This window comes from Somniosus microcephalus, chromosome 3 (genome assembly GCF_052327205.1).
Source record: "Somniosus microcephalus isolate GS21.2 chromosome 3, FLI_Smic_1.0, whole genome shotgun sequence".
NCBI lineage: Eukaryota > Metazoa > Chordata > Chondrichthyes > Squaliformes > Somniosidae > Somniosus > Somniosus microcephalus.
The window spans coordinates 202,666,371-202,680,834 of NC_140989.1; the positions used below are offsets into that span (position 1 = coordinate 202,666,371).

General features: G+C 47.0%; 1 protein-coding gene across 4 annotated transcripts in view; it reads left to right on the plus strand.

Moving 5' to 3' along the window:
- LOC147121673 (E3 ubiquitin-protein ligase COP1-like) overlaps positions 1 to 14,464 on the plus strand; it is a 203,492-nt gene that overhangs the window by 18,252 nt on the left and 170,776 nt on the right. For all 4 annotated transcript variants that reach the window (XM_085982122.1, XM_085982123.1, XM_085982124.1 and 1 more), the window contains one exon: positions 6,020 to 6,084. In XM_085982122.1, coding sequence (XP_085838248.1) covers positions 6,020 to 6,084 — 65 coding nt within the window. The remainder of the gene's footprint in view (positions 1 to 6,019; positions 6,085 to 14,464) is intronic.

Below are 14,464 nucleotides of genomic sequence, written 5' to 3' on the forward strand. Positions count from 1 at the left end.
AATCCCCTACAACTACCACATTACGCTTCCCTTCCTCCTCCCTTTGGACAGCCTCCTGCTCCAAGGTGCCATGATCAGAATTCTGGCTGTCCTTCGACATTCTTCATCCTTATCCTCACAGGTAGCAAGTACATTGTACCTGTTGGATAGGATCAGTTTCTGCGAATCCTGGTTCTCTATTTCACCTGGGTTTCCCTTGCTCTGTACACTATCGGTCACGCCAACCCCATTCTGATCCTGCACCTCTCTACGACGTCTGGAGCAAACCGCCCAGATACTCCTGCCGCCTTTGTGTCGGATTGTCTCCAGCTTTGACTCTGAGCCAGAAAGATTCAAGGCTATATCATACGCTCTCACTGTGCGCAAACACAATTTCCCACACAGTGCAGGCCAGACACCCAACCTGCTTTGCCATATCTTAGTCTAGATTTATTCATAGATAACATTTATTGATATTCTTTATAGCTTGAAGGCTGTTTAGCTAACGCCAAAACACAAACCAGTAAATAAAAAACACTAACCAGTAAACTTAATGCTCATCAGTAACTTGCTGCTCCACCCTCTGTGCCGACTATAACGTCACTTTTTGAGTTTTGCGTTTTTCCCTCTGTTTTTCTGGTGTCTGCCACTTTCCTTCTCCCGATACGCTCTGCTGCTACCGGCTCTCGCTCTGTTTAAATCTGCTGCTCCTCTCCTGATAGGCTCTGCTGCTGCTGGCTCTTGCATGCTGTTTAATTTGCTGCTCTCCCTACTGCCTCAAGCTTACACAAACCTTTACAAGTGCTAAAGGGAAAAAGAAACCCCTTCCTGCTCACTACACGATGCACTCAGTTAACGTTGCAATCTGTGGTTATACTCTGTATCTAAGCCGTGCTGTACCTGCCCTGGGAGTGTTTGATGGGACAGTGTAGAGGGAGCTTTACTCTGTATACGATTGGCATTCCACTTTCTCACTCCCCCTTTCCCTCTCTTCCCCCTCCCCCATCGGGCCCCCACCCCTTTCCCTCTTCTCTCCCCCCCCCCCACCCCACCCCACCCCTTTCCCTCTCCAAGTGCGCTATTCACCTGAGAAGAGGAAACCCCTCTTTTTCTCGGTCTGGAAAGCAGGAGCCTGAGGACTGTGCCGATTAAGATGAGTAGGGAACACACTGACGTAGTGTTGCAGTGGAAAAGCAGGGGAAGTGGAGATTGGGAGGAAGTGATTGCAAGGGATGCTTTCTTTTCTCTAGGTTGTTAAATCTCAAGAGTTTAATAACCTTGCTTGTATAACAATTAAAAGAGTACGCAGGAGACAGAGTTCAGTTAACAGCCATCTTTCCAAAGAATCTTCTCAACTAAATGCACTCTATTTCCCAAAGTGCATTGCACATCACAACTACGGTAAGCTATGTGGGACAATTCAAATACAGCATTCAAAATACACAACATCTGCTCCCCTCTTACATTAGATGTCCCAATAGAACCACAAAATTTTTAAAACACAATAACCTGGGAGTGAGGTAGACTTCCTCCAACCATGGCTATACCCATGGGGATTATTCTGCCCCAGATAAAGGGTAAGCCTCTGAACTATAAGTTCAAATGTATAGGGGCCCGCCGCTCTCTGGTAGGATACCGGCGGTCAACCTGGCTCTCCAGTTCATTGTCTCTCACAGGTGACGTCACCACAGGTGTAGGTGGCTGGGGTGCCTGTATACAGGTCTCCCTTGCTGATGAGATAGGGGCTGAAGCGGCTGCTTCCTCAGCAGGTGAGCCTCTCGGTGTAGAAGGCGGATGACCCACAGCATCACCCAGTGGCAGATAAACTGCTGTTGGTGGTTCAGTGGGTGTTGCTGCACTTCGTAGAAGCTGATCGGTGTGTCTCTTCCAGACAATATCTTCGGGTGTCTGTACAGTGTAGGATACTGGACCAGTCTGTGCAATGACAGTAGCAGGAACCCACTTAGGTCCACCACTGTAGTTCCGTGCCAACACGTTCACCTGGACTGAAGACTCTGTCTTTGGAGCATTGTTCACGTCGCTTGATCTGCTTGTCCTGCTGATACTGTACCATGTCTTTCACCTTTGGCGGTTTCAGCAGGTCGAAGTTGGTTCATAGCTCTCTTTTGAGCAGTAGAGTGGCAGGTGATGCTTTTGTGGTCGCATGTGGTGTATTCCTGTAACTCAACAGGAAACTATTCAGGCGCTGATGAAGCGTTCCCTGGCCTTGCGACGCCTTTAGAGAGTGTTTCATGGTCTGAACAAACCTCTCAGTTAGACCATTGGTCGCAGGGTGGTATGGTGCAGCCCTGATATGTTGTACGCCATTCACCTGCAGGAATGTAGCCATTTCTTGTGACACCCACTGTGGACCGTTGTCTGAGACAAGTTGCATTGGCGATCCAAATCGGCTGAACACCTCCCCATACTTCTCGATGGTCTTCTCAGCGGTGGTGGACCTCATTATAACAACCTCTGGCCACTTACTGTGTGCGTCAACAGCCACCAGGAACATTCTCTCCTCGAATGGACCTGCAAAGTCTACATGAATGCGGTGCTATGCTTCCTCCGGAATGTCCCAGGGGTGAAGAGGTGCAAGCTGTGGCACATTACGAACTCTCTGACATGAGGAACAGGTTTTAGCTTTGTCCTCAATCTGTCCATCCATACCCGGCCACCAGAAGTAGCTCCTCGCTATTTCTTTCATACGAACCAGTCCGGAGTGTAGTTGCTGTAACACTGGTTTCCGTAGCGATGGTGGAATAACCACTCTCCTCCCCCACAGCAAACATCCAGACTGCACCGACAGTTCGTTTCTCTTTGAGATATGGTTTCAGGTTTGGGTCATCACTGTCAAGCTTGCCCCTGACGATAATGTCCAGCACTGCAGACAACACTGGTTCATTTCTGGTGTTTCGTCGGACCTGTGCCGAAGTAACAGGCGCGTTCTCCACCTGCCTAAAATAGCAGATGTCCATGTTATGCGTCATAGGCTTGGTGACAGGCAGCGGCAACCTGGAAAGACCGTCGGCATTGCCGTGCAGGTCAGACTTACGATATCTAATGTCAAACGTGTGTGCAGACAACAGCAGCGCCCACCTTTGCATTCTGCTCGCAGCAAGTGACGGAATCCCTGTATGTGGCCCGAAGATGGTCGTGAGAGGGCGGTGATCTGTTAGTAGGGTGAACTGTCTCAAGTACAAATATTGGTGAAACTTGCGAACACCAAAAACGATGCTCAGTGCTTCTCGTTCTATTTGGGCGTAGTTAGTTTCCGCTCTGTTCAAAGTCCTAAATGCGAATGCTATCGGCTTCTCTTCTCCGTTTGGCATGATATGAGAAACGACCACTCCCACACCATATGACGATGCATCGCAAGCTAACTTGGTAATGAAGGGTTAAAATGCGTCAAAGCCTCTGACTTCAGGAGCGTGTCCTTTGCTGTCATGAACACCTCCTGGCACTTGTTAGTCCATTCCCACTTCTTGTCTTTACATAGCAACCAATGCAGCGGCCTCAGCATCGAGGCTAGGTTCGGTATGAACCGTCCATAGTAGTTCAGTAACCCTAGAAAAGAACGCAGCTGGCTGATATTTTCAGGTGCTGGGGCATCCACGATTGCCTTGGCCTTGGACGGTGCCTTGTGAAGGCCTGTGGCATCGATCACATGACCGAGGTACTCAACTGATGCCTGAAAAAAATCGCATTTATCCCTGCGAACTCTGAGTCCGTAATCCCTCAGTCTCTGTAGCGTTGCGTCCAAGTTACGCAGATGGTCTTGGTCATCACACTCAGTAACTAAGATATCATCTAAGTAGCACTGGACTCCAGGAAATCCACTAAGGATCTGGTCCACAGCACGTTGGAAAAGCGCTGGAGCTGATGTAATTCCGAAAGGAAGTCGACGATACCTAAATAGGCCCTTGTGCGTCACAATAGTCAGCATTTCTCGTGACTGTTCATCCACATGCATTTGCAGGTAGGCTTGACAGAGGTCGATTTTGCTAAACTTCTGGCCCCCAGCAAGTCCCGCAAACAAATCATCAATATGGGGGAGCGGATATTGCTCCACTGACGATACAGAGTTAACAGTTACTTTAAAATCTCCACATATCCTAACTCCACCCCCTTTCTTGAGCACTGGTACGATGGGCGTTGCCCATTCACTCACGCTGACTGGTTCTAGTACTCCGCTTTCAACTAGGCCTTCTAAGTCAGCCTCGACTTTTGGTCTGATGGCATAAGGTACAGGTCGTGCTTTCATGAACTTGGGTTTGCTATGCTGCTTAATACGAAGCTTCACAGTAATATCTTTCATGCTACCCAGTTCTCCATTAAAGACTTCTGCATGTTTCTTTAAGATGGCGGGTAAGTCTGGATCATTGTGTGACATCATGTAGACTGATAACCAGTCTAATTTTATTCTCTCCATCCACGAGCGTCCCAGCAGGGAGGGGTAGTCTCCTTTAACTACGTAGAGTGGTAACTTCCTAGTTTGTCCATTCAACTGAACTGTGACCTCAGTGATACCTCTCACGGTTATTCTTTCACCGGTATATGTCTTTAACGCTATGTTAGCTGGCTGAAGTGGAAGGTGCTTTAATGTCTTTTTGTAGACTGTCTCTGACAGAAGAGATACTGCTGCCCCGGTATCAATCTGCATTCGCACAGGCTGCCCCTCTAGCAAGGGTGAGACCCAGTAGCCATGCGAATCCCCAGCTACAGTCAGCACGTTCAGTAATAGTTCCTCCTCTGGAGTGTCACTTGCCTCTGTTTTGTCCTGTTCTACAGAGCGGACATGCTTCTTTGTCTTTTGTCTGAATGTTTCTTTCCTTCCTTCCGTCTTTGACGTTTTCTCTGTGTCCTTTTTATTTCTGCAGGCGCGCGAATATGTCCCTTTTTACCACAGCTGAAGCAATCCATGTCCACACACCAGCATGCAGACGCAAGATGCCCCGTTTTGCCACAACGGAAGCATGGCCCTTGGCTCTCTCTTCTTACTTTGTGCACTTTTTCTGTTGCACCCAACTGTTGAGCTTCCTTAGCTGCCAATTCCATGGAAATACTGATTTCAATGGCCTTTTGTAGAGTCAGATTACTCTCCGTTAATCGTCTCTTCTGTATGGCTTCAGTTCTCATACCACACACTAGCCTGTCTCTTATAGTATCATTTAGCACGTCATTAAACTCACAGTGCTCTGATAGTCTTTTTAGTGCAGCTACAAACATGGTCACTGTTTCTCCTTCTTCCTGGTTATGCCTGTGGAACCTAAACCTCTCAGCTATGACTAGGGGTTTGGGTGAAAAATGCCCTTTAAGTATCTCCACAATTTCGCTATATTGTTTAATCCCTGGTTTATCTGGATGCACTAAAGTATGCAAAAGATTGAAAGTCTTTGGTCCCATCACACTTAACAATGTAGGTACTACTTTGTTCCCTCCAATGTCATTTGCTTGTCTGAAGTATTCAAATCGTTCTGTGTATGAGCTCAACATTCTCATCAAACGGTCCAATGTTACTGATAATTCCAGCCATTTTCCTTCTCTCAGGCTCCCAATTATAATTCACTAAGGATCCTTCCAATGTTGAACTCAACTAAAATCACTATCAGTTATTTAGTTCAGACGTCCTCGAGGCCACTTTTGTTAAATCTCAAGAGTTTAATAACCTTGCTTGTATAACAATTAAAAGAGTACGCAGGAGACAGAGTTCAGTTAACAGCCATCTTTCCAAAGAATCTTCTCAACTAAATGCACTCTATTTCCCATAGTGCATTGCACATCACAACTACGGTAAGCTATGTGGGACAATTCAAATACAACATAGGTGTACTTGTACGTAGGTGTACAGGGAAAAGTATGGAGCACAGGATTCCTGAGCGGGGTGTGGATGTTTTGTGTCCATCCCCCTGTGTTATATTGGTGAAGGCTGTAAAACACCATGAAGTCGCTCACAAATTGTAAGGTGAAGTTAAAGCAGGTAATTTTGTTTGTGAAAGTCTAGCTGCAGCTTGGGTAATAATTTTCTGTTCTCTTGTAGTTAACGAACTAATCCTGAAACAGAAGCAAAGATCTGAAGAGAAGCGACTAAAACTCGAACACCCAGTAAGTACCGATGAACATTACACAAATTGCTTGAGATGTGCTGAGTGAGCCGCACTGTGTGCGCTGCCGGGGAAAGCCACCGTTAGGGCTTCGATAAGGAGTCTCATGACAAAGGCCAGTGCGGGTGGGGTCAGGTAGCAGAATGGATTGAAACATGGCTACCAAACAAAAACCAGAGGGTGGGAGTTAAGGGAAGTTATCGGGCAGTCAGGAATTGGGAATTAGTCCCACAGGGATCCGTGCTGTGAGCATTGCTGTTCAACAGGAATCCGTGCTGGGGCTGGTGATCTGCGCCAGGGCCACCGGCGATCTGCACCTTCAGTGGGGTGGGGTGGGGTGGGGAAAATCTTTGGACTTGGGAATTGGAGGTATGGTATTAATTTGGGGGGCACAGATAATGGGGAGGACTGCATCAAAATACAGGAAGACATAAACAGGCTTGTGGTGGTTGGAGGGCATGCTGTTCCTCTGACGTTGCTGTTTTTGTCCTTGGTGGCAGAGTTACTGGCTTGGAGATGCTGCTGATGTGAGCTTGTTGCGTTATTGTGGTAAACCACTGTTATACCTGTCTGTAAGTGTATGTGTATTCCACTAGGTACAGGTCTGGACATGCCTCTGCTGACTCCTCCCACTATTCCAGGTATATAAGTGACTACCTCCCAGTCCCTTAGTATTCTGGACGGGTCGACCACTCGAGACAAGACCTTCATTCTTTAGTTAATAAAAGCCTGGTTGTTACTCGCTTAACCTCAGTCTTTTGAGTAATTGATGGCGCATCAATTTTATTAACTAAATTTTTTATAATAGAGAAGATCCTCACACCAGCATGCCTGGACCTGGACAGTCGGGAAGCGGACGCTTCCACCAAGTTTGCTCACTGGCTCATGTGCTTCGAGACATTCCTGACTGCCTCCACTGCGGTCGTAACGGATGCGAACAAACTGCCTGTCCTGATCTCCAAGGTGAACCACCAAGTGTACTCAGTCATCCGGGATGCGACCTCGTACACAGCCGCCCTCCAGCTCCTCAAGACCAAGTACACGCGCCCTGTGAACGAAGTATACGCCAGGCACCTACTGGGGAGTCGCAAGCAACAACCTGGGGAATCGACTGAGGAATACCTCCAAGCTCTGTCCGTGCTTGGCCGGGCCTGTGGGTGTAAGGCGGTAACGCCCACTACGTACACGGAGGAACTGATCCGGGATGCCTTCGTAGCGGCCACAGGTCCAACTACACCCGACAGCGACTGCTGGAGCAGAGTGACCTCACCCTCGACAAAGCCTCCGAAATTGCACTAACGCTGGACGCAGCCTACCGGGGCATGGATGCCGCCTACTCTGCACCGTGGACGCCGCGGGGAACGACAACCTGGGACACGGTAGGACAGCCCCATAGCACCGTGCCACCCCAGCCACAGCCCAACGACGGCCCAACTACCGCAGCAGTGTCCCAAAGCCAGACAGCAGTATCCCAAGGCCAGAAATGCTACTTCTGTGGCCAGGCCAAACACCCCAGAGCGCGCTGCCCGGCGAAGAATGCGACCTGCTCGGGCTGCGGGAAGAAGGGACACTACGCCAGCGTCTGCAAGGCCAAAGCCACCCCGAACGCCAGCAGCGCCGCGTGTGGGCCGTGCGAGCCGCCATCTTGGGCCCCCAACAGCGCCGCGTGCGGGCCGCCATCTTGGGCCTCCCCAGCCATGTGCGAACCACCGCAGCAGCAGCCATCTTGGACGACTCCAGCCACATGGGAATCATGGACGCCGCCATCTTGGACACCAGCCGGGACGCAGCAGGCCGCCAACCCCCCCCCATCTGATACCCGCAGCGACACACCGACCCCTACGCTGGCCTCTGTTACGCTGGACCAAACGAGACCGCACCAACTAGCTCGGTCCAAAATGGACGCTAAGGTAAACGGCCATGCAATAAACTGCCTTTTTGCCTCCGGGAGCACAGAGAGCTTCATCCACCCCGACACGGTGCGGCGTTGCTCTCTCCCAGTCCTGCCTGCGCACCAGTGGATTTCTATGGTCTCCGAGTCATTCTTTAGTTAATAAAAGCCTGGTTGTTACTCGCTTAACCTCAGTCTTTTGAGTAATTGATGGCGCATCAGTTATAGTAGTGCATCTTGTAGAAAACACGTACTGCAAGCACAGTGTGTTGATTGTGTAGCGGGTGAAAAGCGAGTCCAGCGATGGTGTACTGATCAAGTGGGCTGTTTGATCCTGGTTGAGGTTGAGCTTTCTTGAGTTGTTGCAGCTGTAACCATCCAGGTGATTGGTGAGTATGCCACTACACTCCTAACTTGAGATTTGTGGAGCGGTCAGGAGGTGAGCCACTTGTCCGAGTACCAAGCCTCTGCTCAGCTCTTGTCACTGTGGTGCTGATATGGCAGGTCCAGTTACTTTCTGGTCAATGGTGACCTCCAAGAGGTTGATGGTTGGGGACTCGACGAATGTGCAGTTGAAAGGTGCGGATGTGGGAGGACCACCTGCCATTGTTGGGGATTGTCTGTGTCAGTGTAATGAAATCTGTTTGTCTTGATCCTGTATTTGTTTTGCACTCATGTATATTACCCTCCCCCACTGTGTATAGTTTCACTTCCTCTTTCCCGACTAACCTGGGAGGTTCCAGGTCTTGGCTCCGCCCCTGACTTCTCTTACATAAAGATCCCAGGATCTGTATGACTCATTCCTGTGAACCAGTCGGCGTGTTGAGATGTTAGCTCTGATCTTAGTGATTAAAAGCCAACTTGTTTAAGTCTATAACTTCTAGTTTTGTGGTTATTGAAGGCCCATCAATCAGGTATTTATTTGGTGTGAATACTGCCTGCCACTTGTCCGCCCAAGCCTGCTAAGTCCATGTTGTGCTGCAGGATGACATGGGCAGCTTCCTTTTTACATAAGAACATAAGCAGAAGTAGGCCAATCGGCCCCTCGAGCCTGCTCCGCCATTCAATAAGATCATGGCTGATCCAATCTTTGCCTCAACACCACTTTCCCGCTCTCTCCCCATGCCCCTTGACTCCCTTGTAGTTCACATGTCTGTCTATCTCCGCCTTGAGTATATTCAATGACTCCGCCTCCACAGCTCTCTGGGGTAGAGAATTCCAGAGATCCACGGCCCTCTGAGAGAAGAAATTCCTCCTCATCTCCTTCTTAAATGGGCGACCCCTTACTCTGAAACTATGCCCCCTAGTTCTGGGAAACATCCTCTCCGCATCCACTCTGTCAATCCCCCTCACAATCTTATGTTTCAATAAGATCACCTCTCATTCTTCTAAACTCCAAGGAGTATAGGCTCAACCGTTCGTCATATGTCAACCCCTTCATCCCAGGAATCAACCTAGTGAACCTTCTCTGCATTGCCTCTAATGCAAGTATATCCTTCCTTAAATATGGAGACCAAAACGTGACGCAGTACTCCAGGTGTGGTCTCACCAGTGCCCTGTAAAGTTGCATCAAAACTTCCCTACTTTTATACTCCATTCCCCTTGCAATAAAGGCCAACATTCCATTAGCCTTCCTAATTACTTGCTGTACCTGCATGCTAACTTTTTGTGTTTCATGTACTCGGACCCCCAGATCCCTTTGTACCGCAGCATTTGTCGTCTCACTCCATTTAAATAATCATTTGCTTTTTCATTCTTCTTTCCAAAGTGGGTAACGTCACATTTTCCCACATTATACTCCATCTGCCAAATTTTTGCCCACTCACTTAACCTATCTATACCCCTTTGCAGACTCTTTGTGTCCTCGCACCTATCTTTGTATCATCAGCAAATTTGGTGACAGTACACTTGGTCCCTTCATCCAAGTCATTAATATAGATTGTAAATAGTTGAGGCCCCAGCACTGATCTCTGTGGCACCCCACTAGTTACTGATTGCCAACCGGAAAATGACCCATTTATCTCTGTTTTCTGTTAGTCAGCCAATCCTCTATCCATGCCAATATATTACCCCCAACCCCGTGCGCTCTTATCTTGTGCAGTAACCATTTATGTGGCACCTTATCGAATGTCTTCTGGAAATCCAAATACACTACATCTACTGGTTCCCCTTTATCCACCCTGTTTGTTGCATCCCCAAAGAACTCTAGCAAATTTGTCTCTCTCAATTTCCCTTTCATAAAACCATGTTGACTCTGCTTGATTGTCTTATGATTTTCTAAATGTCCTGCTATTACCTTCTTAATAATGGATTCCAGCATTTTCCCAATGACAAATGTTAGGCCAACTATCTGTCTCCCTCCTTTCTTGAATAGTGGCGTTACATTTGCAGTTTTCCAATCGCTGGGACCTCTCCAGAATCCAGGGAATTCTGGTAGATTACAACCAATGCATCCATTATTTCTGCAGATACTTCTTTTAAGACCCTAGGATGCAGGCATCAGGTCCAGGGGACTTGTCGGCCTTTAGCCCCATTAGTTTGCCTAGTACTTTTTCTCCAGTGATAGAGATTGTTTTAAGTTCCTCCCTCCCTATAGCCCCTTGATTATTCTCATTGGGATGTTTTTAGTGTCTGCTAGCATGAAGACCGATCCAAAATTATTGTTGAGTCTTTGCCATTTCTCTCTCTCCCATTATTAATTCCTCAGTCTCATCCTCTAAGGGACCAATGTTTACTTTAGCTACTCTCTTCCTTTTTATATACCTGTAGAAGCTTTCCTATCTGTTTTTATATTATTTGCTAGTTTACTCTCATACTCTATCTTCTCCCTCTTTATAATTTTTTTAGTCAACCTTCGCTGGTTTCTAAAAATTTCCCAATCCGCTGGCCTTCCACTAATCTTCACAACATCGTATGTCTTCTTTCAATTTGATACCATCCTTAACTTCCTTAGTTAGCCATGGATTGTGCATCCTTCTCGTAGAGCCTTTCTTTCTCACTGGAATATACCTTTGCTGAGATTTATGAAATACAGGAAACTTTGATTTATCCGGAGGTTGTATGTCCAGAAACCTCGATCTAACGGCAGAAATCAGCAGCCGTTGAGGTTAGGTTTTTTTTCTTATAGCATTTTTTTTTTTTTTTTTTTTTTTTTTTTTTAACAGTCAGGCTCTGGAAAGTGTCTCTGCAGCTTAGCAACAGCTTCAGAGACGCTTCCAAGGTACGGGCCGAGTGTTTACAAGCTGTTGCTAAGCAACAGTGTTTGTTGTCGGATACGGAGATGAAAACCTCCGTATCCTTCAACATTAGCGCTGGTCTATCCGGAAGTTTTGATAGATCGGCAGCAGCTCGGTCCCGTCGGTGCCGGATATCGCAAAGTTTCCTGTAGCTCCTTAAATGTCTGCCACTGCTGATCTACCGTCTTGCACTTTAATCAATTTTCCCAGTCCACTTTAGCAAACTCTGTCCTCATACCCTTGTAATTGCCTTTATTTAAGTTTAGGACACTAGTTTCAGACCCAAGCTTCTCACCCACAAACTGAATTTGAAATTCTACCATGCTATGATCACTCTTTCCTAGGGGATCCTTTACTATGAGATCAATAATGAATCCTGTCTCATTATATATTACCAGGTCTAAAACAGCCTGCTCCCTGGTTGGTCCCTCAACGTATTGCTCGAAGAAACAATCCCGAATACACTCTATAAACTCGTCCTCAAGGCTATCTTTGCCAATTTGATTTGTCCAATCGAAATGATGATTAAAATTGCCCATAATTATTGCAGTACCTTAGTTACAAGCCCCCATTATTTTTTGGATAAGTAGTCTACACCAGCACTGAACAATGTCCCATTCCCCTCAATGTAATCTACACCAGCACTGAACAATGTCCCATTCCCCTCTCACTGTAATCTACACCAATACTGAAAAATGTCCCATTCTCCTCACTGTAATCTACACCAGTACTGAACAATGTCCCATTCCCCTCTCACTGTAATCTACACCAGTACTGAAAAATGTGCCATTCTCCTCACTGTAATCTACACCTGTACTGAACAATGTCCCATTCCCCTCTCACTGTAATCTACACCAGTACTGAACAATGTCCCATTCTCCTCTCACTGTAATCTACACCAGTACTGAACAGTGTCCCATTCCCCTCACTGTAATCTACACCAGTACTGAACAATGTCCCATTCTCCTCACTGTAATCTTAACCTGTACTGAACATTGTCCCATTCTCCTCTCACTGTAATCAACACCAGGTCTGAACAATGTCCCATTCCCCTCTCACTGTAATCTACACCAGTACTGAACAATGTCCCATTCCCCTCACTGTAATCTACACCAGTACTGAACAATGTCCCATTCCCCTCTCTGTAATCTACACCAGTACTGAACAATGTCCCATTCCCCTCACTGTAATCTACACCTGTACTGAAGAATGTCCCATTCCCCTCACTGTAATCTACACCAGTACATGAGCAATGTCCCATTCCCCTCACTGTAATCTACACCAGTATTGAACAATGTCCCATTCTCCTCTCACTGTAATCTACACCAGTACTGAACAATGTCCCATTCTCCTCTCACTGTAATCTAGACCAGTACTGAACAATGTCCCATTCTCCTCTCACTGTAATCTACACCAGTACTGAACAATGTCCCATTCCCCTCTCACTGTAATCTACACCAGAACTGAAGAATGTCCCATTCCCCTCACTGTAATCTACACCAGTACTGAACAATGTCCCATTCTCCTCACTGTAATCTACACGTGTACTGAACAATGTCCCATTCCCCTCACTGTAATCTACACCTGTACTGCACAGTGTCCCATTATCCTCTCAGTGTAATCCACACCGTACTGAGCAATGTCCCATTCCCCTCACTGTAATCTACACCAGTACTGAACAATGTCCCATTCCCCTCTCACTGTAATCTACACCAGTACTGAACAATGTCCCATTCTCCTCACTGTAATCTACATGTGTACTGAACAATGTCCCATTCCCCTCACTGTAATCTACACCAGTACTGAACAATGTCCCATTCCCCCCTCACTGTAATCTACACCTGTACTGAACAATGTCCCATTCCCCTCTCACTGTAATCTACACCAGTACTGAACAATGTCCCGTTCTCCTCACTGTAATCTACACCAGTACTGAACAATGTCCCATTCCCCTCACTGTAATTTACACCAGTACTGAACAATGTCCCATTCTCCTCACTGTAATCTACACCAGTACTGAACAATGTCCCATTCCCCTCTCACTGTAATCTACCCCAGTACTGAACATTGTCCCATTCTCCCCTCACTAATCTACACCAGTACTGAACAATGTCCCATTCCTCTCACTGTAATCTACACCAGTACTGAACAATGTCCCATTCTCCTCACTGTAATCTACACCAGTACTGAACAATGTCCCATTCTCCTCACTGTAATCGACACCAGCACTGAACAATGTCCCATTCCCCCCTCACTGTAATCTACACCTGTACTGAACAATGTCCCATTCCCCTCTCACTGTAATCTACACCAGTACTGAACAATGTCCCATTCTCCTCTCACTGTAATCTACACCAGTACTGAACAGTGTCCCATTCCCCTCACTGTAATCTACACCAGTACTGAACAATGTCCCATTCTCCTCACTGTAATCTTAACCTGTACTGAACATTGTCCCATTCTCCTCTCACTGTAATCAACACCAGGTCTGAACAATGTCCCATTCCCCTCTCACTGTAATCTACACCAGTACTGAACAATGTCCCATTCCCCTCACTGTAATCTACACCAGTACTGAACAATGTCCCATTCCCCTCTCTGTAATCTACACCAGTACTGAACAATGTCCCATTCCCCTCACTGTAATCTACACCTGTACTGAAGAATGTCCCATTCCCCTCACTGTAATCTACACCAGTACATGAGCAATGTCCCATTCTCCTCACTGTAATCGACACCTGTACTGAACAATGTCCCATTCCCGCCTCACTGTAATCTACACCAGTACTGAACAATGTCCCTTTCTCCTCTCACTGTAATCTACACCAGTACTGAACAATGTCCCATTCTCCCCACTGTAATCTACACCAGTATTGAACAATGTCCCATTCTCCTCTCACTGTAATCTACACCAGTACTGAACAATGTCCCATTCTCCTCTCACTGTAATCTAGACCAGTACTGAACAATGTCCCATTCTCCTCTCACTGTAATCTACACCAGTACTGAACAATGTCCCATTCCCCTCTCACTGTAATCTACACCAGTACTGAAGAATGTCCCATTCCCCTCACTGTAATCTACACCAGTACTGAACAATGTCCCATTCTCCTCACTGTAATCTACACGTGTACTGAACAATGTCCCATTCCCCTCACTGTAATCTACACCTGTACTGCACAGTGTCCCATTATCCTCTCAGTGTAATCCACACCGTACTGAGCAATGTCCCATTCCCCTCACTGTAATCTACA